This window comes from Vulpes vulpes, chromosome 12 (genome assembly GCF_048418805.1).
Source record: "Vulpes vulpes isolate BD-2025 chromosome 12, VulVul3, whole genome shotgun sequence".
In the NCBI taxonomy this organism is placed as follows: Eukaryota; Metazoa; Chordata; class Mammalia; order Carnivora; family Canidae; genus Vulpes; species Vulpes vulpes.
The window spans coordinates 127,630,948-127,658,534 of NC_132791.1; the positions used below are offsets into that span (position 1 = coordinate 127,630,948).

A 27,587-nucleotide genomic window follows, 5' to 3' on the forward strand; every position below is an offset into this window, starting at 1 on the left:
GAATACTTCAATAAAGTCCATTAACAGACGTTTTGTGAGAGTGGTTTCACATCTGGGTCTCTGCCACATGGAAAGGGATGGTATGTGCAGGAGTCAGAAAATTCTTAAGGTCCTGAGATATGTCTGAAAATCATTGAGACTTTCCAAACCAAGCAATTTTACTTTGTCCTCAAAGACCAGGGATAGTGTAGTTGACATCTGAGATGCATATGTTTTTGGAATTATTATGCAGTTTACACAAATTATCGTGCTGAATTTCCATAACCCCTCTGAGATTAGTGGTAGAGCCAGAATTCAAATATAGGCTATCTGGTAATCAATCTCTATCTATTATCTATCTATCTATCTATCTATCTATCTATCTATCATCTATCTATCTATCATCTATCTCACAAAGAATAGACTGGTTTTCAAACTAATTTTTCTTTCTTTTTTTATTTTTTTTAAATTTTTATTTATTTATTTATGATAGTCACAGAGAGAGAGAGAGAGGCAGAGACATAGGCAGAGGGAGAAGCAGGCTCCATGCACCGGGAGCCCGACGTGGGATTCGATCCCGGGTCTCCAGGATCGCGCCCTGGGCCAAAGGCAGGCGCCAAACCGCTGCGCCACCCAGGGATCCCTCAAACTAATTTTTCTACTTGTTAATGTCGAGACAAGTTTGATAAATTCCTAAAATATGGTTATTCTTTTCTACATAGTATACAGATTCAATATGGCTTTTGAAATCCTGGTGATGTATATTTAATATATTTATGTTTCTTTTATTGCCATAGCAATGATGAATATCTTTACATTGTAATTAAGTGAGCAGATTTTATTGTCAGATTATACAATTCTTGGATCACTGACTCACTCATATGATTTAGGACAACTTTCTTGGCCTATCTAAATCTGTTTCTTCATCTTTAAAATTGGAAAAATACTAATTTATGATAGAACTGTTAGATACTATTCATAAAATGCTCACTTGGCACGCACTGTAAAATTCAACAAATAATACCCAATTACCCAATTTTCTTATTAAATAATTATTAATATTTATCTTATTTCTACTGCATTTTTAGTATTAGTCTTCATGCAAATTTCAGATTATTTCCTTAGGAAAATTCTGACAACTGGAAGTTCTGAATAGAGACTTTGATGTTTATTGCCAAATTTCCTCAAGAAAATTGACATAGACAGTACTAGCAGAGACAGTAGTTAAGAGAGACTATCTTCTAAGAGAGCTTATTTCCTAAACTGTCGTCAAAGCTACATGTCATTATTGGCAGAAGATCTTTTTCAATTTGATGTGTGTGGTATTTCAATTTAATTGATGTGAAGTTGAAAATAATCCATATATTTGTTGATTGGACATATAATGTTCTTACTTATTGCTGAGTCTATATATTTTTGCTCAGGGATGTGTATATTCTGAATATCTTAGCCTTACAAGTTTTCACATCTGGTAAGGAGGCATCTGCTTTCTGCCAGCTTCTCTTCTATCATCCAGTGCAATGATAAATTTTTTCATTATATCTCCAGATAAGATTTAAAACATATTTGTCTTTTTGAAGAAACCAGTTCTTAAAATTAATAGTTTTATGCATTTCTATTTCAGTTTCTGTTATCATCTTTGGTATGTCTCCAGTTCCTCCTCACTACCATTTTTATTGTATATATAGTAGGTCCATATTGCATATGGTCAAGTTACTTTAATCTTTTACTATTTAATAACACATTTAAGGCTATAATTTAAATATTTGGCTCATCTTTGAGGTTTTATTGTTTGTTTTTGTTATTTTCATTTCTAAAAGATTTTATCTATTCATCTGAGAGAGAGAGAGAGACAGACAGACAAAGAGAGAACAAGCAGAAGGAGAAGCAGACTCTCCACTGAGCAGGGAGCCCAACATGGGGCTCAATCCCAGGATCCTGGGATCACAACCTGTGCCAAAGGCAGACGCTTCACTGACTGAGCCACCCAAGTACCTCTCATTATTTTTATTTTTTTAAGGATTTTATTTTATTTATTTGAGAGAAAGAGATAGAGAGAGAGAGAGAGAGAGAGAGAGAGAGAGAATGGGGGACAGGGAGCAGAGCAGAGGGAGAAGGAGAAGCAGATTCCCTGCTGAGTGTGGAGCCTGACCTGGGACTCGATCCCAGGACCCTGAGATCATAATCTGAGTGGAAGTCAGAGGCTTAGTCAACTGAGCCACTGAAGCACCCCTCTTTTCATTATTTTTAATAGCTTGAGGTTGAATTTTTTATTTCCTCTTTGCCACAAGTTCTTTTTCCACATTTTTATCTTATACATTTACATAAACTTTGACTTGTATTAAGTTTTTGCTTCTTTTAAATATTTATCCTCTAAAATAGCAAACATGGCTTCATTTTAGTTTTTTTGAATGTATTAGTTTTTACTGTATATATGGACTTAATATATAGCCTATTTTCATAAATGTTCCATGAAAAATTTATAAAAGAAAATAAAAGAATATCTTTTGTCTCTTGTAACTGATTTTGTTTCTTAAAGAAACACATTAAATATATTATCCAACTCCCCTATATTTACTATCTGTTAAAACCAAGAGTAATATTTACAATTTTTTCTTTATTTTGAAAGTTTTTTGATTATATATTAATTTAATGTATTATTTCATGGTTTAAACATCATGGCTCTTGAATTTCATTATGAATTCAATTATTATAGAACTAGTTGGGCAGCCCTGGTGGCTCAGCGGTTTAGCACCGCCTTCGGCCCAGGGCGTGATCCTGGAGACCTGGGATCGAGTCCCACGTCAGGCTCCTGCATGGAGCCTGCTCCCCTCTACCTCTCTCTCTCACTGTGTGTCTCTCATGAATAAATAAATAAAATCTTAAAAAAAAAGAATTAGTTTTTTTTACTATAATTACTTGCTTTATATGAAATTAATATAGACACGCTATTTTTTGTTGCTTTCCTGAATGGTTACACTACTTTTTTTGGACCATGGCTATTTTCCTGTTAGATTTGTCTCTTCTTTCTCTCTCTGCTCCAACTTCTTTGGACCTAATTTACTTTCTTGAGAATGTTCATTTTTCTTTTTTCTTGTTCAGCCTTTATCCTTGCTTCTCTCCTACCTTTCCTGCACTGTTGCCTTAAGAATCCTTTAAATGATGGCTTCCGCATCCCTGCCTCAGAAAAGTCTTTCTTCAGTTTCCAAACTAGGTCATGTGTCTTCATCAAGTATCTTTTAATACCTTGCACATTAAAGAAGGTGCAATTTCAAGAACAAACCTGAAGAAAAGCATGTTTAAAGCAGAGAGTTAATCATAGAAGGAAAAAAAAAAAAGATGAGAAGGAAGAGTAGGGGAGGTGGAGGAGATAATGGGGCCCCATTTAGTAATGAACAGCTAAGTGAAAAGTCCCAGTAGCTTTCAGCTTTCTTGGTCATGTAGATTTGTTTTTACCCTTGTCTGAATTATTTAGGTTTTTTTTTTTCTGAATGTTTAATTTAGGCCTATAATCTTTCTCTCTTTTAGCTTCTTAAGTTGAAAGCTTATTTGTATTTACTTTTCTTATTCTAAGATAAATGTCTTCAAAGCTATGAAATTTCCTCTCAGTACAACTTTAGTTACATCTTGTATATGTATCTTACAATTTTGTTTTGGAAATAATTTTAGCTTATAAGAAAGTTTATAGAATAAAAATAATATGGGGGGCTCAGAGGTTTAGCGCTGCCTTCAGCCCAGGGCCTGATCCCGGAGACCTGGGATGAGTCCCACGTCAGTCTCCCTGCATGGAGCCTGCTTCTCCCTCTGCCTGTGTCTCTGCCTCTCTCTCTCTCTCTCTCTCTCTCTGTGTCTCTCATGAATAAATAAATAAAATAAAAAAAAAAGAATAAAAATAATACAACAAAGACCCATATGCTTTTTACACCAATTTACATGTACATGTATGTATCTTCCATGTGTCATACACAATTCTTTTTCCTGAAACAAATGCATTTGTCATGAACCCTTAGTCTAAATAGATGAGTGTCCCAAGAATTAGTTAAAATATGTATGCTGTATAAATGTCAATATTTGATTTATTTTAAAATGTTAATTATACCATCTTTGATGAACTTGTTTGAGTGACTGAAACTTTAGCATGGGTGCAGATTGAGGTAGGGGTCTAGGAGTCATTCAGATCAAAATTATGGGGGAACCCCGGGTGGCTCGGCAGTTTAGTGCTGCCTTTGGCCCAGAGCCTGATCCTGGAGACCCAGAATCCAGTCCCACGTCGGGCTCCCTGTATTGAGCCTGCTTCTCCCTCTGCCTATGTCTCTGCCTCTCTTGCTCTCTTTGTGTCTCTCATGAATAAATAAACAAAATCTTTAAAAAGAAAACCCAAAAAACAAAAACAACAAAATTATAGTGAGAGCAGGGCAGAAACAGCACTGGCTCCAGAGAAAATGTTGGGAGAGCAGAGCTGAGCAGTAAGGACGAAGTGTGGAAGATCAGGAAAATATGGCAGACAGCACACAGTACTGAAGATGATCATGAGAAGATAACTTGTAGCTGGGCTTATTTAATATAGACAATGTTTCAAAAGATAGTGCAAAAATAGTGTCAGATACCAAAAAGGGACTTAAGAGGAAAAAGAACAGGAAGCATTTAAGAGTATGAACTATCAGTAATATGTCTGGGTCTTGGAGCTGAAGGTTAATTTGTGAAAAGATTAAATTCTGTAGAGGAGGGTGGGGTAGGCAAAATCCAAACTGTAAACATGGAGGAGTGAAGACATAGGGAAAACCATGTGGACTATGCTTCAAAGAATGTGATGAGAACAGACTGCACAGGGCTCAGGACAGTTCAGATTATAAAGGGTATTGAGTTGTTTATGGTTTGGGGAGACTTTGGTCATGTGTATAGACAGAGAGAAACTAATGGTCATTGAAGGCATGTAGATAATGGAAGGAAACATCTTCAAGCATGAGGGAAAACATGAGCTCATGTGCAGGGTTAACCCTGAATGAAGGCAATGGTGATTTCCTGAAGGTAAAAAGAACACAGAGGAAATGAACAAGTTTCCAGTTCATTTCGAGGTTAATAGAAAATTGACAGAGCTCATGTTAACTGGCCTCAATAAAAGTATCTTGATCTCTAGAGAATCAGGGAGAAGAAAAGTCTAGCTTGATATATCTGAAAATTGGCAAAATATTTGCAATCAAAGTTTTGGGGAAAGCAATAGGGATTTAATAAGAATAAGCAGAACAACTGCTCAGCAGATGGTGGGCTTAGGTCAGTTTGCAATGTAATGAAGTAACCCAACCCCATTTTATGTCTTTCTTCAGGAGAAGTTGGAATCCTGGAAAGAGGAAAAAATTGGATAATTGGGCTTACTTAAAAACTGATTTTAAACTGGAGAATACTTTTAAACTGTGTATTAAAATACTTAGGATGAATTTTGAGCAGACGGGGAAAGCGCTGAGAAAATTTGTTAAGTAGCTAAACTTACCTAACTTATATAAATATATTTACCTAGGGAAACTAAGAAAGAAGACATATAAAATCTGACAAAAATATACCATCAGTAAAAGGGACGTGATATTGCTAACCATATTTCACATATTAAAAGTCTTGAGAAGAAATTAATTTTTTTCTTCATAAAATGGCAAAATTTGACAGAGCTAAACAACCAAATCAGAAGAGTCACCTATAACTGAAGTCTGTCTTTAAACAGGGGACATTAGGATACAAGCAAGGTGTCATCACAGATTAAACTCTCCCTGCATCAAGATGTTAGGTGCATTACAAGGCTAGAATAAACTAGAGCACTTCCATCATCTATGAGATAAATATGGATCATGTAGATACACCACATAGTCATAAAAATGATGTATTATGACATAAAGAAAACATATATATTATATTATTACCAGCATCTTTTGTACATATTCTAATACATAGTAGGAATTCACGACATAAAGTAACTAGTAATCTATCTCTTGCTTTTGTTACTTTTAAGTTAAAATAGAGGGGAAAATCTTTAAAATAAAATCTGGCTCCAAATCCTAAATGATAAACTTTGACTAAAGCCAGCCTACTCTGATGACTCATGTACTTGACATCTTTTTAGCGTTTATGTATATAAGTTTTAGTATGCTCATCTTCACTTGCTTACATGTCACACTGTTATTTTCCTGGTTGGTTTTTCTTGCCTGCAGAATCTACCCCCAGTTCATTCTCCATACTGCTTTAGTGTTACATTTCTGAAGCATAAACTTTTCACATGCCCCTACTCTTTAAAATAAGTGCTGGCTCCCCTTTACCTGAGACACAGGATCCAGGATCTCCAGTAGGGCATCTACAAGCTGGCACTATCTGTTCTCATCCATCCCAAGCACCTTCTTTTGGCCAGTCATCTCCGGTTGACCCTCTTCTGGGGCCACACTGAGTTATTTACCATTTGCATGACAGATCATGCTCTTGTACACACCGTTCCCTGCATGACAGATCATGCTCTTGTACACACTGTTCCCTGCATGAAAGATCACACTCTTCATGCACTGTTCCCTAAATAACACTTCTTCTGCATTTGATCTGAAAACTTTTTAGTCTTTAGGATCTACTCAGCTCAAGCATCAACCTCTCTGAAGCCTCCCCGTCTCTTTAGATAAAATGACACCTGTGCCTCTGCACAGTCCTCTATGTGCCTCCCTTAGAGCATGGTTCACACTCTATTATGGTTGTTTGCACACACACCATTATACATTTTGTTTCACCTAACAAGTCACCTACCTGCTATTTCCTTTCACCTAACATTAACCAAACACCTGCTACATGAGTCAGAGCAAGAGCTAGTCCTTGTCCCTGGGCTCAGAGCTCCCCTACTAGACTCTAAGCTTCTCAAGTTACTGAGCTTACACTCCAGAACGTGTGCACAGCTCACTAATCATGTAGAAACTTACCTAGCCATTTCTTATCTTTCATCACTCAGTGTCCTCTCCCTGGAATTCCTTCCCTCTCTTCTGATTGAAAGCCTATATTAACTTCTCAGGCACCAATTCATGTCTTACCTTCTTCGGTGCCTATCTTAGTCCTAAATCTGATATGAGGTCTTCTTGCCTTGAATGCCAACCCCATCTTTGTGCTTCTCTTATGTTACTCACCTAGTGCAATTCCCATTACAGTGATCTGTGTTCTGTTTTCTCTTTGCTATCAAAATCTACAGTTTGTGCACATATTCACTTTGCATTCTCCATGTAAGTGATCATCCACAACCATTTATTTAATTCAGCTGAGTGATCCAACTCATATAAAGAAGGTTCTAGACCCCTTTCACCAAAGCATCACATATTATGGTCACTGAAGCATCTATTCACAGAAAATGCCAGGTGTATTTTTTTTTTAAGATTCTGGGTATAGTTTATTTCTTTTCTTTTTTTATGAAAATTTTTTTTTACATGAAAACCTAAGCACTCTGAGGTCCTAAAACTGAACTGTTTATATTCTGATTATTGTTTACTTGGTATTCAAGTGGTCATTCCTTGACATAACTGTCTGATTTCATCATTCTCAACTCCAGTTTTTAAATCAAATTTTATTTTTAAGCCTCCTAATGCTACTCTTTGTTATGCCAATATATCCTTTATCTATCCACAGATGATGTTTTTTAGAAGACAACTTTGTTTTTCTTCAATAAAAATGCATTTATAAGAAAATTGGCACATGCATATGTTTGACTTTCAGTATTAAACTTGGCATTACCTCCTGGGGCTGGCAGTCCCCACTATGCTCGCCTTGTCATCCTCCATTATGTGCTCTAGCAGTACAGCCAACACCTGTGACCACACAAAAGACCAAACATAGCAGCTGCAGGACTCAGATGTCCATGCTGAAATAAATTACTAAAGCTGAAATATTTGGATCTGGGACTGGTTCTTTTTTTGAGCCTTTCAGGAACTGTTGGGATTGCCCGCTGCTACATAGTGATATATATTAAGTGTCCGACATTTGTGTACTCTGTCTTCTTTGGCTATCTCTGATTCAAATTAAAGGTGGAGATCCTCATTAGAGGGACAATATAGTAGCTAAAAGCACATATTTTGAAATCAAACTGCCTGGATTTGAAGCCTGGATCTATCACTTACTGTATGATCTTGGACAAGTTATTAAACCCCTTTAAGACCTCAGTATTCTCATCTATAAAGTGGAAATGATATCACATGCCTCAGAATGCTGTGAGGATGAAGTGAGTTTGTATGCATAAAGCTTTTAGAACCATGCCTGTTCCTGGTATGCACTGTATAAGTGCTTTCTGTTATTATTGGATTATCAATTCTTGAAGAATCTCAGGCACAACTTGAAAGCAATTTTTTCATAACATCTACAATTTCTCCTTCATAATTTTCCTTTTCCACTTGCATTTTTTTTGTGGCATATGCTTCTTATTTGTGCAAAAAATGCACAAGGGTCATTAAAAAAACACATTGGGCTTAAGCCTACCCCTGGTGAAATTAGCACAAAATATATTAGAGTTTTTTCCCCCCTTCTAGAATTTTAAGAGCATGCCATACCACTTCTTATTTATACAGCCAACACTTTCCTTTTCTTTTCTTTTCTTTTCTTTTCTTTTCTTTTCTTTTCTTTTCTTTTCTTTCTTTTCTTTTCTTTCTTTTCTTTTCTTCTTTTCTTTTCTTTTTTTTCTTTTTTTGTTTTCTTTTTCTTTCTTTTCTCTTTTCTTTTCTTTTCTTTTCTTTTCTTTTCTTTTCTTTTCTTTTCTTTTCTTTTCTTTTCTTTTCTTAAGATTTTATTTATTTACCCATGAGAGACCCGGAGAGAGAGGCAGAGACACAGGCAGAGGGAGAAGCAGAGTCCATGCAGGGAGCCTGATGTGGGACTCAATTCCAGGATTCCAGGATCACACCCTGGGCTAAAGGCAGACGCTCAACTGCTGAGCCACCCAGGCATCCCAAGTCAACAGTTTTCAAGTGGTAAAATTATTTTTTAAAAAGCCCTAGTTCAAGTAAAAACAACTTAATAAGTGATGGGAATGTCAGATACTCCATAAATCCCATTCATATCTTAGATGCCAAGTATTTCAGGTCATTCATTCCTGGGCCCAAGGACTCCAGACCACCCTCTCCTGTGATAACTATTAGGCTATTATATATGTTCCAGTCTTTTATTATTTTCATTATTATTCTTGCCAATTTTTAAGTTCATTCATCAAATTGATAGATATGTATGTACATCTTCTATGTGAATACCCTGGGAGTATAGCAGTGAATAAATAAAATGCTCTGTTGTGATGGAGCTTATATTAAGTAAAATACATAAAATGTAGGGCAATGGTGTGTGCTGTAGTGAAAATTAAAGCAGAAAATGAGAATGGGGATATCAGGAGGATGGAAGTGGTCGAGAGGGTCTCACTGAGAAGGTGACATCAAGCAAAGATTTAAAGGAGAAGAGTGTGAGGTCTTCTTACATCTGCACAAAGAGTATTCCAGGTAAAAGAAAGGGCATTTACAAAGGCCCTGAGGGATATGCCTGCCATGACATCATGAGAACTTTGATGTGACACTGAGTGATTTGGAAACCATTAGATAGCTGTGGGCAAAGGGATGTGATCTGCTGGTTTTAAAAGGTTCACTCTGGTTATTGCATTTGAAAGACACAGATTGGAGAAAGGATGGGAACAGAGAAATTAGTTAAGAGGCTAGGGTAGACAATATAACAAGATGGTGGCAGAGAAAGAGGACCCTAGACTCATCTTGTCCTATGAACACAATGAAATAACTATCAAATTAATCTAAATACCTCAGACATCAACTTGAAGACTGACAGAATAAACTCCACAAGTAAAGGGAGGGAAGGGAGCCACAGTTGCAAAGGAGGGGGAGAGAGAGAAGCACACATGGGAACACACAAAGAGAATGTTTCCCCAAAGCCATTGGCTTAGAAAATGAGAGGGGCTGAATTTTGTGAGTTCTTGCAACCAGTGAGTCTCAAAGCTTGGAGTTTTAAAGGTTAGCAGGCTTGTGTGGGATAAAGCCAAAAGGGCACTACCCTACTGCTGAAGAGGAGGAAGGCAAACAACTCAAGACAGACAGGCTGCAAACAGTGATCTGAGAAATGTTTGGGGCACACAGTGGAGAGATTATTGCTCTTCTTGGAGAGGCAGCATTCACAGGATGTCTCTCTGGGTACAAAGGAGCCGGCTGGCCCCATTTCCCTCCTCCGCCGCTAACATGCCTGATGGAGAATTTAAAGCACCAATTATAAGGATACTTCTTGGGTTTGAGAAAAGAATAGAAGACTTCAGGGAGGCCCTTACCACAGAGATAAAAGAGTTAAAAAGAATCAGTCAGAGATGAAAAATTGCAATAACTGATAATGAAAACAGGCTCGATGCAATGCACAGCAGGCTGGAAGAAGCAGAGGAATGAATTAGTGATCTAGACGACAAAGCAATAGAAAATAATGACACTGCACAAAAGAGAAAGAATCATGGAACATGAGAATATGCTTAGGGAGCTCAGTGACTCCATCAAATATCACAACAGTAGTATGACAGGAGTCCCAGAAGAAGAGGAAAAGTAGCAGAAGGTTTATAATAAGGAATTAATAGCTCAAAAATTCCCTAATCTGGGGAAGGAAATGGGCATCCAGATCCAGGAGGCATGAAGAATTCCCATAAAAATAAACAAAAGCAGGCCAACACCAAGACATATTGTAATTCAATTTGAAAACTATAGTGACAAAGAAAAAACCTTAAAAGCAACGAGACAAAAGAAGTCCCTAACCTAGAAGGGAAGACCCACAAAGCCAGCCTCATATCTCCCCACAGACACCTGGCAGGCCAGAAGGGAATGGCATGTGATATTCAACGTGATGGGAAAAATCTGCAGCCAAGCCTATTCCACCCAGAGAGGGCATCATTCAGAACATAAGGAGAGAGAAAGTTTCCAAAACAAATTAAGGGAGTTCATGACCACTACACCAGCCCTGCAAGAAATACTACAGGGGACTCTGAGTGGAAAGGAGAGACCAAAAGTAACAAAGACAAGAAAAGATGAGAGAAAATCTCCAGAAACAAAGACAAAACAAGTAACAAAATGGCAATAAAGACATATCTATCAATAATTACTTTGAATATTAATGGATTATACACTCCAATCCAAAGACATATGGCATCAGAATGGATAAAAAAATAAGACCCATCTATATTGTGCCTACAAGGGACTCATTTTAGACTTAAAGGCACCTGCAGATTGAAAGTGAGAGGACAGAGAACCATCATCATGTTAATAGACATCAAAAGAAAGTCAGACTGGCAAAATTTAGATCAGACAATCTAGATGTCTTTGTTCTTGTTTTGTCCTGCTTTGGTATCAGGGCAGTACTGGCCTCATGGAATGATTTTGAATGTGTTCTCTCTATTCAATTATTTGTAAGATTTTGATAAACATTGTCATTATTATTATTTTTTTATGTTTCATAGAATTCACCAATGAAACCAAGTGGTCTTGGGCCCTTCTGTGCTGGGGGATTTCAAATTCCTAATTCACCTTTCATTCTTGATGTTGGTCTAAGAAGATTTCCTATTTCTTGAAATCACAGTTCATGGTTAAGTATAGTAATGAGGGGATCCCTGGGTGGCTCAGCGGTTTATTGCCTGCCTTCGGCCCAGGGTGTGATCCTGGAGTCCTGGGATTGAGTCTTGCATCGGACTCCTCTGCATGGAGCCTGCTTCTCCCTCTGCCTGTGTCTCTGCCTCTCTCTCTGTCTCTCATGAATGAATAAATAAAATCTTTAAAATAAATAAATAAATCATGGTAATGTGTTAATTTTTTAGGAACTGTTTTTTTTCTAAGTTATCCAATTTATTAATATATATAATTGTTTATAGCAATCTGTTATCACACTATGTATTTCTGCGGTTACCTTTTGTATTGTTTTCTCTTCCATTTCTCATTTTGGCTTTTAGGCTTCTTTCTGATTTTTGGTAGTTACTGCCAGTTTTGTTTATTTTTTGGAAAAACTGGTCATTACTTTCAATAGTATGTTATTGTTTATTCTGGTCTCTATCTTATTTATATGACTTTCCTTTGTTATTTCCTCCCTCTACTAAATTTCAGCTAAGTTTTCTCTTTCTCTAGTTCCTTGTGGTGTAATATTTATTTGAAAGTTTTTTTCTTAACACAACCATTTATAGCATAAATTTCATTCTAACATCTGCTTTTGCTGCATCCCAGAAGTTTTGGAATATTGTCTTCTTTTGCTGTGAGACATATTTTGATTTGCCATTTGATTTCTTATTTAGTCCACTGCTTGTACAGTAGTATGTTGTTTAATATTTACATATTAAGTATTTAATATTAAAAAAGGAAGCTATGGTTACAATTCAGCTTAGAGACGACAGTGTCTCTGCCTTTCATCTAATTTTGAGTTAGTAAGTATGCAAGTTATCAAACAAGCCATATACACAGACCTAACTAGGATTTTGGAAATAAGTCTAAACTCAAAAGTGCTGTTGCTAAATTGCAATGGTTCCAAGATTAATTTCCAAAGTCCTTATCTTTTACCTGGTTAACATAAATCATAAGGTGGGATTAAAACAAACAAAAAACTGGGGATCCCTGGGTGGCGCAGTGGTTTGGCGCCTGCCTTTGGCCCAGGGCGCGATCCTGGAGACCCGGGATGGAGTCCCATGTCGGGCTCCCGGTGCATGGAGCCTGCTTCTCTCTCTGCCTGTGTCTCTGCCTCTCTCTCTCTCTCTGTGTGACTATCATAAATAAATAAAAATTTAAAAAAAAACTAAATATGATATAAGTGAAAACCCATGTAGTTTTACTTCAATTACCACATGTATAAATATATATATTTACTATTTTATATATGCATGTGTATATATGAACAGTAGACCCTCTATTAATATTAATATATGCATACATATAAAAAGTAAAAACTTCTAAATGTTTGGGATATAGTTTTGTTTTGTTTTTCCATAGGCATATCTATGCATAAAGGCAAATGAACAATTGGCATTTAGCGTAATCCCTATTTTGATACTTTACATTAGAAGCTTTGATCAGGCCTATGATTCTAGGGTATCTTCAAGAGAGGGAAATAAACAAAGGCTTTAGTTCTATTTATTCAGTAACTGAAAGAGATATTTCATCATTATTGCAAAAGATATGAAAACTAAGACTTGGTTAGTTCAGGAACGTAATATATCATCAGAAAGCATCTATGTCCATGAGATGGATTTATAATACTATTTCCATGGTATTTATATTCACATTCTTGCACAGATCCTGAAATCAACTTGACAAATGTTTACTGAGTTTATGAATACTTTTTAAGAGATATTTTTGTATTCTGCAAATTTAATTTATGTAGCAATGAAAGCATACATAGAACAAACAAACTTAAATACCTACTTTATGTAAGACAATCCTGTGAAGTAATCAATTTTCAATGAAGTTCTAAGTCAGGGGTTGGCAAGCTTCTGTAAAGGGTCAGGTGGTAAATATTTTAGGCTTTGCAGGCCACACAGTCTCTGTGGCAATCATCCAACTCTGCCACTGCAGGGTGAAAGCAGCCACAGAGGATACATAATGAGTGCGTGTGGCTGTGTTTACTTGCAATAAAAGGCTGTCCGCCAGATTTGGCCCACCAGCTGTACTTTGCTGACTCTTGTTCTACAAGTTAGGAATGAAAAGCTTCCAACCCATGATGATCTGTGGTAACTGGTAAATCCTATTTATTAGGATATGCCCAAAGGCAATATCTTCAGACTGGGTCCTGTCTACGTTCTTCAGCACCATCCATTTGACACCGGTTTCCATGAAGCAGCTCACATCCTTATCAGTCATTTGTTTAGCAATATGCTTGTCCCAGCACTTCTTTCAACTCATTCCTGTTTGTCTCATTTACATTAACTATCAGCATCTTAACTCTTCCTATTGTTGTTGATACAGTTCTATTATTGTTATTTTATTTTAAATTATGCTTTTTGTTTTAAACATCTGTGTACAGAATTACAGTGCTGATCAGGAATACTATTCGATGTTGGATCAGAAAAATTTTGGCTGTTCCATGATCTGTTCTACTCTGTGCCCTGTGTTAGTCTGTACTGTATTCAGCTGCATCAAGGCCTTTTCCAACATGGGATGCTCTTTGAACCCACTTTTCAGGGTTGTGCAGTTTTTTTGGGGGTGGGGTGGGGTTGTGCAGTTTTAATGGCCTTCTCCCTCCAAGGGCTGATGGCATCACTGGTCACATACTCCTTGGGGCTGAACTCTTCAGTCTAGTAACACCTGGCCCAATGGGTAGTATTGGCTTTGTTCTGACAATTGCATGTCTTTAATAGTCTCTTGGATCTAGTATGAAGAAACCTTGTTCTCATGTTTTTAGACAAAACAAAAAAACACAATAATTTGCAGTCCAGGTGCTACTAAGAAGACTGCTCCTTCAGGAACTATGAATTCCCTTTAAATCTTTAATCCCCTGTTCTTTAAAAACAACCTGCCTTTCCCAACTACAGTACTGTGAAGACAATATACACTTAATGACTCACCCTCAAACCTATTATTGCAGTTGAGCAGCCATTCTGACTGTTTAAAATATGGTAACTCCTTAATACACAACCTACAGTTCCTATCTAAACCAATATTTTTAAACTTAATGGGCATCTGGATGCTAATTCTATATACCATTTATTTTCTAATTATTCGAGTCAAAACAGATGGTGTAACATAGATAATATAACATTTATAAAATGAAGTATTTGAAATGCTTCAACTAACACATTTCAGGTAAAACATGTACACAGAATTTAATATAAATTAAGTTTAACATGAGACTACAGAAAAATAATCTCGTTAGAATATATCAGTGACAAAATGTTAGTTTTAATTTCATACTCTATTTCTGAATTAGCCTTTTAAGGTTGTGTTTGGGAGCATTTTAAGATATGTTACAAGTAGGGGTGCCTGAGTGGCTCAGTTGGGTAAGCATCTAACTCTTGATCTCAGCTCAGGTCTTCATCTCAAGGTCATGAATTCAAGCCTTCCCTTGGTCTCCACTCTGGGCATGGAGCCTACTTAAAAATATATATATTTTACAAGTAGAAGAATCATACCTCTTAAATAACTTAAATATTTTTTTTTCTAAAATTCACAAGAAAAGAACTAACAGATAGCCACTGAAGTGAAAGTATTGTGCACTCACCTAAAATACCCACAACATGGAATCTATTGGGGCAGAGTAAAGGTTGGGAAAAATGTAAACGACCCACAGAGCAATATCTCTCACAAAATTATTTTCCCCACTTTCCAAATTAAAGCTACAGGCTGTTACAAAGATGAGCGTTTATGCTGTTTTCCCGTATACAGGAAGAATACATATTCATTATGATCTTAATCAGGCATCTATCAAAACAGAATAAAACCCTTAAACTCTAGGAAACCATAAGAGTGTAATCTCTTCTAGAATGGTAACTACTGTGTCTAGATACTCACATCTTCTGGTGTTATTTTATTTGTTCAGTAGATCTTATCCTGTCTGCCATGGGCTAATTATTCTAGTTATGTTCCAATCTCTCTTAGGAGGTTTGGAAGGTAGTTTAAGTAAATACATGGTGGCATGAAGTCAATGTGTAACCCTAGTGAACTCGTGAAATTGCCGGCCTCTTCTTCCACCTCCCTTTAAATGCCTTGTGACAAAGGTTTGAATCAGATCATACTTCACAGCATATGCAAAACTTCACGGACTCTTCACCCTCAAGCCTTGGATTGTGCTGCCTGCTGTACTGAGAGTGCTCTCTTCTCTCACTCTTTTTTTTTTGTTGTTGTTGTTTTTTGGGTTCCAACAAAATTTAATTTACAAAAGCAGGTAGTCCACTGGCTATAGTTCTCTGACCTCTATTCCAGGTTGTTTTCTTTTTCTTTTTTTTAAAATAAATTTATTTTTTTATTGGTGTTCAATTTACCAACATACAGAATAACACCCAGTGCTCATCCCATCAAGTGCCCCCCTCAGTGCCCGTCACCCATTCACCTCCACCCCCCCCCCTTCTCCCCTTCCACCACCCCTAGTTCGTTTCCCAGAGTTAGGAGTCTTTATGTTCTGTCTCCCTTTCTGATATTTCCCACACATTTCTTCTCCCTTCCCTTCTATTCCCTTTCACTATTATTTATATTCCCCAAATGAATGAGAACATATAATGTTTGTCCTTCTCCGATTGACTTACTTCACTCAGCATAATACCCTCCAGTTCCATCTCACTCTTATTTCTTCTAAGAAATCCTATTTCTTTACACTCTTTCTGTTAACCCCCAAAGAGTATTAGAATCTTCTGTCACTTTGAACCTGACATTTACCCATGTTCTACTTTTATTTTGTACTTCTATCCCTTGCCTATACCACACGATGGAACTTGGTCCTTAAATTTGTTTCAACAACTGGTCCTGAGACAGTAATCTCAAAAATTTCTCTTTAGGCCAATTTGTTTTTCTATTCTACAATCTATTAGCATGCAACATACAGGTAGAGCTATGATATAAAAAAATGCTCAGAGCAAACAAAAATATCTGTGGCACACACATATTTCCAAAAACAAACTAGTACAATACAGGGTGGAGATTTGACTAATGTAGTGATAGATCAGGTCATTCTAGTTGCTAACCACTTAGAGACATAGAAAATAATTGCCAGAAAAAGCATTAATTTGATTTTAAACAAAAATTTATCAAAGCAAATGTGGTTCATGTCCTATATACTTTATAATATTTCCCAAATGACTGTGAGTGAAGGCCATCTTGGGAAGCAGTGCTGGCTTACATGTCTGTAGTAACACTCCATTTTACCCATATAATTGGAGAACTGCTCCTAACACATTAATGAATTTTCAACTTAAGCCTGCTTAACTCTATTAAACAACAGTACAATGTTTAAAAATTGTACTTAAAAAATATATCAATCTGTACACATATTGCAAACTACAGCCCACAGGCCCAATCTGGCCAACCATCTGCCTTTGTATAGCTTGTAAGGTATGAATGGTTTTTACATTTCTAAATGTTTGGAAGGAGAGAGGGAAATAAAAATAGGATTTTGTGACACATGAAAATGATGTGAAATTCAAATTTCAGTGTCCATAAATAGAGTTTTAATAGAATTCAGGCATGGTCCTTCCCTTATGTATTATCAGTGGCTGTTTTTCACTACCACACCAGAGTTGAGTGGTTGTGACAGACACCATATGGTCTGCAAAGCCTAAAGTATCTCCTACCTGGCTCTTTACAAAAAGAGTTTACTGACCCTGAGTAGAGATCATCCTCCCCCACAGTGAATGTAATGTAAACTTTTCCTGGCATGTAGTAGAACACAGTGGCTAAAGGCAAGAGTTTGTTGACCAACAGAAGTAGTTGGGTCCTAGCTCTGTTACTGGTTGCCAGATGACTCTGGGTAAATTAAATTCTCTAAGTCTTAATTTTCTCAGGAATAAAATAGGATAATAATTCTACCTACCTTTTGGGTTTGGGGAAGATTAAATATGAAACACACACGGAAAATTACTCCATGTGTAATGACAATTATGCTCCCAAAAATATATGCCAAAAATGTAAGGGTGCAGGAAAGTTGAAAATAAAAAGATAGCAAAGGATATACTTGACAACTATGAGCCAGAAGAAAGCTTGGATAGCTATATTAATGTTGAAAAAATAGATCTCAAGACAGAAAGCATCGTTAAGGAGAGCAAGGTTTATTATGCAGTATAAATAGTTTCAGTTTATGAGGAAAACACTAAAAATTTTAAATAATTTTATATGGAAATGTATCACATATAAAGCAAAACTGGAGAAGTAAGATAAGAAATTGATAGATCTATGACTAAAGTAGATTTCCATAATTTCCATCTCTCAATTAGGTCAAGCAATCAGAAATTTAGTAAAGACAGAGAAGATTCAAACAACAACATATAATGATTATTTAGAATGCTGCAGGGTCCCCATTCCCCTAAAAGAAAAAGAAAGTAAATAGTCTTGCTAAGACTACATGAAATATTATTAAAATTGAACGTGTACTGGAACATGAAGAAAGTTCTAAAAAGTTTCAAAGAGTTGGTATCACAGAGAATACATTTCCTGCCAGAATCCATTAAGGTTTCTTGTATCAATGCATGTTATATATCTGAACAAATGTGACACAAGGATAAATGAAAAATCTGAATAGGCTTCTGAATCATGAAAAAAAATTGAAGCATGTTTTAGAAAAGTTCTTCAGACCTCATGCTTGAATATTTTAAGTCAAGTTTTATCAAACTTTTGAGAACAAGCTAATTTTACCATTATATAGAATCATTCAGAAAACAGGAAAAAATGTAATATTCTGTGGCATATTTACAGAAAGCCAACATAACCTTGTCACAAAATTGCATGCTTAATCACATGTAATTGTGTGCAAAATGGCATGTACGGTAAAGGGAGGTGGTTTGGTTTTATTTCCCCTCCACACCTTCCAGTTGACTAGAGCTTTAGTAGCCACCCTGAAGTGGCTTCACCCTGAAGTGAAGCCAAATGTTAAGGATGATGTAGCAACAATAGAAGTCTGACTGCAGGAAGATAATGAAGCTTTCACAGCAGGTATTTATAGTAGCTCTATGTTATGTGTACTTCATAATACACATATATTCATACTTATGTTATTTTCTTTTTGTTATAATTTGAAGCCTAAATTCTTCCTATTGATATACAACCCAAGATAGAAATCAGCTTCCAGCGATGCCTGAGTGGCTTAGCGACTCAGGGAATGTTCCTGGGATCCGGGATCGAGTCTCACATCAGGCTCCTTGCGGGAAGCCTGCTTCTCCCTCTGCCTCTCTATCTCTCTGTGTCTCTCATGAATAGATTAAAAAAAAAAAAAAAGAAATCAGCTTCCATGGTATTTTCCTTATAAATATGACATCACATAGGTATCTTCTGAAATTTCTTTCCAAATACATAATGAAGTCTTCCTGACAAGTATTTGGTAGTTAAAATGTACAATTTCTGTATCCGTGTGAAGACGTTAAGGCAGAAGTGACATATGTGAGATAACCCTGGGAAGTACATGGAAGATGGATTTTTGAGGCTTCCTTTGAAGCCAAGGAAGAAAGCTTGTTGATGCAGGTGAATGAAGATTTTTCTGAGCAGAGGCTCCAGTACTATTCTCAAGTCTGCCTTCCACGCACTTACATGGAGGAGGGGTTGCTTCTGGCAAATTTCTATGAGGCACACATTTGGCAAAATTGATGACTGATTGGCTATGACTGCGTGAGGGAGAAAAAGGAGTAAGGTCTCTTCCTTTTCTAGCATGCAAGGATAGAAATGTATGAAAAGGAGCAAGTTTAAGGGGGCAGGTGATAGATTCACTCTTGGGCATTGAGATTTTTAGATACAATGGGACATCCAATGGTCACTATGAAAATGATTCTTGTTCATGGATGAGGACTGAGATCTATCTAAATACAGTGAAGATGAGACCCTAAGATTCTTTCATTCATATTTATTTATTTATATTTATTTGTTCAGGGAATCCCAGAGAACAAGACAAGTCCCTGCTATTACAGACCATAAGGAGTCTGGGGACAAAGGCACAGAATTAAACAAATAGAATAGGGGGCAGATATGTGGAAAAAGACTTCTTGAAAGATATTATGCCCAGACCTGAAGAATGGGTTGTAAGAGTTAAAGCAGGAAACAGAGATGTGCACCAAATGTTTGAGGTTGAGGGAATGGCAGGTGCAGAGCTGTCAAGGCAGGTGAAAGCATCCAGTGTGCTCAAAAATCTTGAAAAGGCCATTTTCACTGGAGTTTGGTGGTTCAGCAGAAGTGGAATACCTAACGAGCTGGGAGCGGTAATCAAGAGGTGGGTTGCAGAGCATCATTTAAGGAATTTGGACATTACATGAAGTATCATGCAAGTCATGAGATCATTCTAATCAGCAACATGCCATATGCAGCTTCGGATTCAAGTTAACAGAGGCAAGATGGCTGAGTACAGAACTGAGGGGGAATGCTAGCATTTTAAGAGAAGTTAGAGGAAGGGAAGTCTAGAAGGAAATGAACTACAAGAAATCACAAATTTATTCTTGTTTGTTTTGTTTCTTCAACAATTTAGCATTTACACTCAGACATGTTCCTGTATTAAAAAGGTGTATGTCTCCTAATATAAAATATTAAGCAAATATCTTTGATTTGTGATTCATAATATTAAAATGATAAATATCTATTGGAGTTTAAGAATAAATTGTTATGGCTTTAGTACATTAATAATGCTGTCAATAATGAGTAATATGACAGCTGGGTAATAGCTGTAACATATACAGTTTTCCATATGCCAGGAACTGTGTAAGCATTTCATACACAACTCTGGTAGGTCGCAGACATCTAGCCATTTTAGGAAACCTCTGCAAGGTCAAACATGTCATCGGTGGTACAGCTGGGATCTGCTTCCTGGTCACTTTACATCGTGCTCCACTGTCCTCCACAGACAACATCTGGGTTACACGATCAAAATAATGCTGGAACTATCTCTGTTTGGACAGGTAAGAGATTGGCAGTGCTGCCATAGCCTCAACTATAACCAATTACATCAGAGGACTGCTTTACATTGTATGAAATAGTAACATTCTGCTTTCCATGGCCCTTCTATCACATGTTATTTCATATTAGTTTTTTTAAAGATTTTATTTATTTATTCATGAGAGACACACAGAGAGAGAGACAGAGGCAGAGGCACAGGCAGAGAGAGAAGCAGGCTCCATGCAGGGAGCCTGATGTGGGACTTGATCCCAGGTCTCCAGGATCACACCCTGGGGTGAAGGTGGCGCTAAACCACTGAGCCATCCGGGCTGCCCACTGTCACGTGTTATAATGTGGTTATGAACTATAACACACTATAACACACATCCCTTGAGTGAACCTTACATCTGGCAGAAGTTTTGCACTGCAAGGACTTTAACCTTGATTGTGCATCGTCATTACAGACATACTTGCTGCATTTTTTATAATTGAAGGAACGGTTCTTAGAGACAATATACATTATCTTGAGGCAATGTAATGTGTTCACTCAGAGCTTGAAAAGAAAGATCTTCCTCCCAGAGCTACAGATAGCAACTTTAAAAAAAAATAAAAAATAAATATAGGCCTTAGGCTATATTCCTTGGAGGCATCTGCTGAGTCATCCCTCTACATTACTGATGGCTGAGAGTTTACCACAGTCCGTAACCGGTAATGTGTGATGGAAGGTTAAGGCTCCCAGTTCCTGGGATCATGTTGCCTATCCACACTAGGTTCTGAGGGCAGGAAGAGAAAGAGGTAATGTGATTTTTCAGGCTTCTCCAGAATTTTTTCATTGTAAGAAAACTGCATTTAATTCAAGGACCACCCCTATAGAAGAATTTTTTCATTTTGACTAGTCTATGACCTGGGACTTTAAAATATGGTATTATCAAAAACAAAACAAAATATGTTGTCATTAGTAAAATATGAATTACGTGATTAGTTATTAGAGCACTAAAATTATTTGATACCTATTGTCAAGGACTTCACTTGATTAATTCATTAGTCCATTTCATGTTTATAGCATACTTATCAGGGGTTACCACACTATATACAAAAGGTAGAAGTGTAGTAAGATATAATAATTTCTGGTGAAAGACCTCTTTCCGGGGGAAGAAAGATATGTAAATGTATACACAATGCAATGTGAAAGTGATTATAAAAAGGATCTGTATAGGGTGTTCTTTAAAAGTTCTTTTCCTACATGAGTTCGAGAAAAGATTTAGACGTTTTACCTAGAGTACAATCTGTTATTCCCAACAAGCTCGTTGTTTAGACACACTGTGTTGTCCCATAGCACAGCCATTAGGCAAATGCAGCTATTTAAAATAACCAATTAAAATTTAAATTTAAAATTCAGATCCTCAGATTCATAAGCTACATTTCAGGCACTTAATAGCCTTAAATGTATCAACTCAAAAATCTGACCGAAGATTTGTTCCAAATTATTATCATTATTTTTTTAAGACTTTATTTATCTGTTCATGAGAGATACACACACACACACAGAGAGAGAGAGAGAGAGAGAGGCAGAGACACAGGCAGAGGGAAAAGGAGGCTCCATGCAGGGAGCCCAATGCAGGACTCGATCCCAGGACTCCAGGATCACGCCCTGGGACCAAGGCAGGCACCAAACCACTGAGCCACCCAGCGATCCCCAGTTTGTTCCAAATTATAATTGTAAAAACATCAAGCTATGTATCAAAGGCAAGCTCCGGGCTGTCATGTGAATCTTAGGTCCTGTTTCCTAATGAAGCCATAGCAAATGAGTTAACGTACTTATATCCTTAACACCCATCAAAGTGCCTGATACGGACAGACTGAATGATACATTTTTATTGAATGGATAAATTAAATGAATAAATGAATGAACACTTCTGTTTTCTTCTTTGAGAGGCAGTCAAGCGAAAAGCAGCAGGGAGTCACCTGACAGGGGGGTTGCTAATGCTATTTATTCTCCTTCTCTTTCTGCCCACCATTTCCAGGGAAGGAACAGACAATTTGGAATATAAAATATAAAGAAACCTTAAAGATAGGATGAAGGGGCCTTAAAGAATGCAGTTCAACTTTCCTCCTTTTCTGTCTGTGTCTATTTCTGTCTTGCTCACAGATGTGGACAAAGATACAGGTAGGTCCACACAGCTCTGCATAGCAGAGCAGGACTGGATCTCACACCACAGGGAATAAAGAATCATTCCCTTCTATGGGCTGTGAGTCAACATGAAGACAGAGTGAAGCTCTGGCATTTTATGAGATCATTATTTCACTTCAGGGATTGAGATTTCAGAAGTCACTGAGTGGATCAATGAAATAACAGATTCCAAAGTAATGATTTCTGATGCACCAGAAGGCGATGTTCCACTCAAGTTTGTGGAGAAATTCAGGATCATATTGAGGCAGTTAGTTATAACATGAAAAATGTTTAAATAAACAGCTTATGATATCAGAGGATCAGAGAAAAGTACCAAAATATACTAAACCATCTTATTTCTTTATACTTGGTTTTGTATATTTTAAAAAATCCTTATGCTCAATGTTGATATGTGCTCCTTTCCTCTGCATGTTGTGAAAATATGGATGACTCTTAGCCAACTACGTTTATGACAGAAATTAATCATGTTCACAGTTGACATTCATTCCTCCACAGGTGATAGTGATACATAATCTTAAGTCCAGTGTCTAAGAGGAAATAAATTGGTCTTGTGATCCTAAACTTTTAAGATGAGCACAGCAGTTTTAAAGGGAGAAGAAACTATTTACTGTCTTTTGTGAGTACTTAACTAAGACCAAGAAGACTGGGAAGCAGCATCATGCCACGGTAGGGTGAACCATCTTGACACTGCCACAGACTCCCATACACCGGGTCAGGCAACCACGGTGATGAACAGGACAGCACAGGGAGTAGGCTCAACATTGTAATAACATTATACGGTGACACTTTTCGTGGTGAGCACTGAGTAATGCACAGAATTGTTGAATCAGTATGTCTTATAATATAACATTTTATATCAAACACACTTTAATAACAAAATATAAGTAGCCAACTTCCGGATGCTATTTTTTCATTCACACAATTACTATTCAATTCTGAAGATGGGTTGGATGACTATAACAGAAAGCATACAGAGGACTAGCTGTTCATCCTGCAGCAACTATCGGAGAGAACTAAGAAATTCCAGAGAGTGACTTGCCTCAACTGGTTAAAAACATGACAGTTACAGGGCACCTGGGTAGCTCAGTCAGTTAAGCATCCAACTCTTTATTTCCACTCAAGTCATGATCTCAGGGTCATGAGATTCAGCCCCAAGTCAAGGTCTCTCTCAGTGGGGAGTCTGCTTGAGATTCTCTCTCTCCCTCTCCCTCTCTTCCTCTGCCCCTTCTCCTGCTCATGCACTCTCTAAATAAATAAATAAATAAATAAATAAATAAATAAATAAATATTTTTAAAAAATTAAAACAAAACAAAACAGGACAGTTACATTCCAGGGAGACAATAAGGAAAAAGCAGGCTTTGTGCTGCAAGCCAATAAGTAAGTTAAAGATGACAAGATGCCATTATTAGAAGAAACCGTGCCTGTACTATGAAAAGCTTAAGTCTCTGGAGGCAGAAATTTAGCCAGGAAAAGAAAATATACTTTTAATAACAAAGTACGTGTGTTTACACTAGACAGATCCCTGGAAAGAGGTGATGGGAGGTGGCTCAGGGTTCGAGCACCTGATGTGCCATACAAGAGTGAGGATCCTGGAAAGTACCAACTAGCACAGAAGCAAAGCATCACTTTTAATCCCTGTTTTGTGGGGAGGCTAACACATGAATGCCTATAAAGTTCTTCCTGCCAGAGACTGATTTACTCAGAAGACAGTAAGAGATAGGTCCCACTGATATTTCTGTGAGGTCAAGATGTCATAAAATAAGGATCTTCTGCCCAAAGTGGTGAACAGAGCTATGTCATAAGGAACCGTCTCATCCAGATTCCAGTGTATGTTTCTTAACATTATGATTCAATTTTTTAAACACATTAGGTTAATTTTATTGAAGTATAATTTTTTTTTTTGCATCTGACATTCATATTTTACAACTGATGAATCTACACTGGCACATCATTATCACCTAATGTGCATGGTTTACACTGGGCTTCACCCTTGGTTCTGGACATTCCATGTGTTTGAGCAAATGTGTAACAATATGTTACCATTACAGGATCACAGTGAATAGATTCACTGCCTGAAATATCCTCTGCGCTTCATCTATTCATTCCTCCTTCTCCTTAACCTCTAGCAAACACTGATCTTTTTACTATCGCCATAGTTTTGCCTTTTCCAGAACGTCATAGATTTGGAATCATACAACATGCAGCCTTTTCAGATTGGCTTCTTTCATTTAGTAGGAGAGTGTACTTAAGGTCCCTCCAGGTTTTTTTTTAATGCATTGATAGCTCATTTCCTTTTAGCTCTGAACAATATTCCACTGTCTAGATGAACCACAGTTTATCTATCCATGCATCTATTGAAGGGCATTTTGGTTGCTTCCCAGTTTTGGCAATTATGAATAAAGCTGCTTTAAACATCTGTGTGCAAGTATTTTGTGTGGACATAAGTTTTCAACTCTGGTGGGTAAATACCAATGAGTGTGATAGCTGGATCGTATGTATTTAGTTTTGTAAGAAATGGCTAAACTGTCTTCCGAAGTGGCTGTACCATTTTGTGTTCCCACCAATAAGTAAGAGTGCCAGTTGCTCCACATCCTCACCAGCATTTGGTGTTGTCAGTGATGTGGATTTTGGTCATTCTGACAGGTGTGGAGTGATATCTCACTGTTGTTTTAGGTTGCATCATGATTCAATTTTCAGTGTCCTCTTGCTTAAAAATTTTTCCAGAAGTTAGAAATGAACAGAATGATCATTTCTCTAATCTGTATTTTCTAGAATGTTTTGGATTATTAGCTATTGGAAAATGTTATCATGAGATATGGGTAGGTTCTTGTATTTCCAAATGAGAATGATTGCATGCTGCAACCAGGTAAAAATACACTGATATTAAAAATTATCTGCATATGTTACAGAAAGGGAAATTTACCAAGATTGCCAATATAAGCAAGGTACTAGGACCACAACTGGTGTGACATCTTATATGACATATAATCTCTGAGTATAGGAAATTATGCATTGCACTTTTGAAGGTAATCATATCTTCAAAAGATTTGTTTTGCTTGTTTACTGTGTTGTGTTTATTATTTTACCGTTTTACAGATAGAATTCTATTCAAGGATATTCTTAAAATGTTGTCAGCTTCAACTTGTATTCCAACTTATCAGAAATCATACTCTTTAAGGAAAAAAAGATTGAAAACAAAATTCCACAGGGGGTTTCCTGCTTTTATTTTGGAATATAATATGTTACTATGATTTCAGTCACTAAATTAAAAAAAAACTTCTTAAGCTATATCTCACATTGGAAAATCAAAGTATCTCAAACATGTATAGAAATGAATGGATTATCAATAATCTAACATTATTCACCTTATTTTTCCATTGCATGGGTTTCACAGTATCACTTATAAATCTTCACAGCCTGATACGTAAAGATAAAGTGAACAGCTGCCAACAAGCAGAAGCCTTAGCACCTAAACCTGTACCACATTGGCAATATGCTTCAAGTACTCAAAGTTTTACATTTCGAAGTCAATGGCATAGTTCAACCTGCTACTTTTTCTTTCTTTCTTTCTTTCTTTCTTTCTTTCTTTCTTTCTTTCTTTCTTTCTTTCTTTTTCTTTCTTTCTTTCTTTCTTTCTTTCTTTCTTTCTTTCTTTCTTTTTCTTTCTTTCTTTTAATAAAATAGAAGTTGTAGAGATGTAGACATAAAAATCAACCTGCTACTTTTTAAAGATGTTCCAGGACATTAAATCATCTGCACTTGAGGTAAAGACGTATTTACTTCCCCATTGTTCCTGAAACATCTTCATGGAAATTTTCATAGAATTATTTGGTTTGGGCTAAGTAACAGAGAGCATGGTTTGCCCATGAACAACCTTGTGCATTTGAGGCTTGTTTAATTGGAAAATTTCCTCCAGAGTCAAGATAAAATTACTAATGATAAACAATGACTATTTTCTGATTGTAGTCACATTAGGGCTCAAAGTATTACCGTAAATCACAGAAGTGATGCAAGGCCATTTCAAGCTGAAAAATCAGAGTTTTACTCATGTGGCTATGAAGCTGTGACTTACCCCTGTCCGTGTCATACAGGAAGACAAAGCAGTTCCATTCATAGTGATCCAGCAGGCTCAGGAGCGCTCCCCGCAAAGAAGGCCTGAGCTGCAGCACAAACTGGCTCTCCCCCTCTGTGGGGAAGCTCGGTGTGATGAGCGAGATGTGTAAGGCGCTGCAGAACGAGGTCAAGGTGTGCACCGACCTCTTATCGTAGAGTCCGAAAATGGCAAAAACTCCTCTAGAATACTGGGAACAGACTGGAAAAAAAGAAAAAAACACACACAAATGATGAGCACACTCTGAAACTGTTGACTTGCACATCTACAGTCCATGAACCTAACAACAAACAAACAGACCTCAGAATCCTTGAAACAGCAGGAATGTAACATAAGGAAAGAGTAAAAGTGAAGTTTATGATTAAGTGTGTAATCAATTAGTGCCTTCTTAGGTGTATGCCGCAGGCCCTGCACTGAGGAAGGCAACAAGAAGCTCGGCTTCCTTTCTCAGGAAGCCAGTTTGGAGTCCTGGTGCAAGATGGGGCGCAGCAAGACCCGCAGTCCCCTCTCCCCCTTGGTGCACACCTACCTGCAGAGCATCGCCTCCCTCCAAGGGATAGCCCTGCGCACAGCGTCCTGGGGTCCACGGAGGTTAGGAGGTTAGGGGAGGACCACCGAGGGCAGGATGGGAGGGTGGGGAGGGACCACAGGTGGAAGGGGGGGGGTCAGGAGGGCAGGAGGGCAGGAGGGAGGGAGAGGAGGCAGTAGCACCAGAAGCCCAGCGCCCCACGGTGACCGCAGTGGGTGTGAGCGGGGGAC

General features: G+C 37.4%; 1 protein-coding gene across 21 annotated transcripts in view; it reads right to left on the reverse strand.

The window, feature by feature from the left end:
• GRIA4 (glutamate ionotropic receptor AMPA type subunit 4) overlaps nucleotides 1-27,587 on the reverse strand; it is a 367,857-nt gene that overhangs the window by 200,392 nt on the left and 139,878 nt on the right. For all 21 annotated transcript variants that reach the window (XR_011995840.1, XR_011995843.1, XR_011995847.1 and 18 more), the window contains one exon: nucleotides 26,790-27,029. Coding sequence is in view for 11 of the 21 variants with exons in the window: in XM_072729916.1 (XP_072586017.1) it covers nucleotides 26,790-27,029 (240 nt within the window). In the remaining 10 variants the exon portion in view is untranslated. The remainder of the gene's footprint in view (nucleotides 1-26,789; nucleotides 27,030-27,587) is intronic.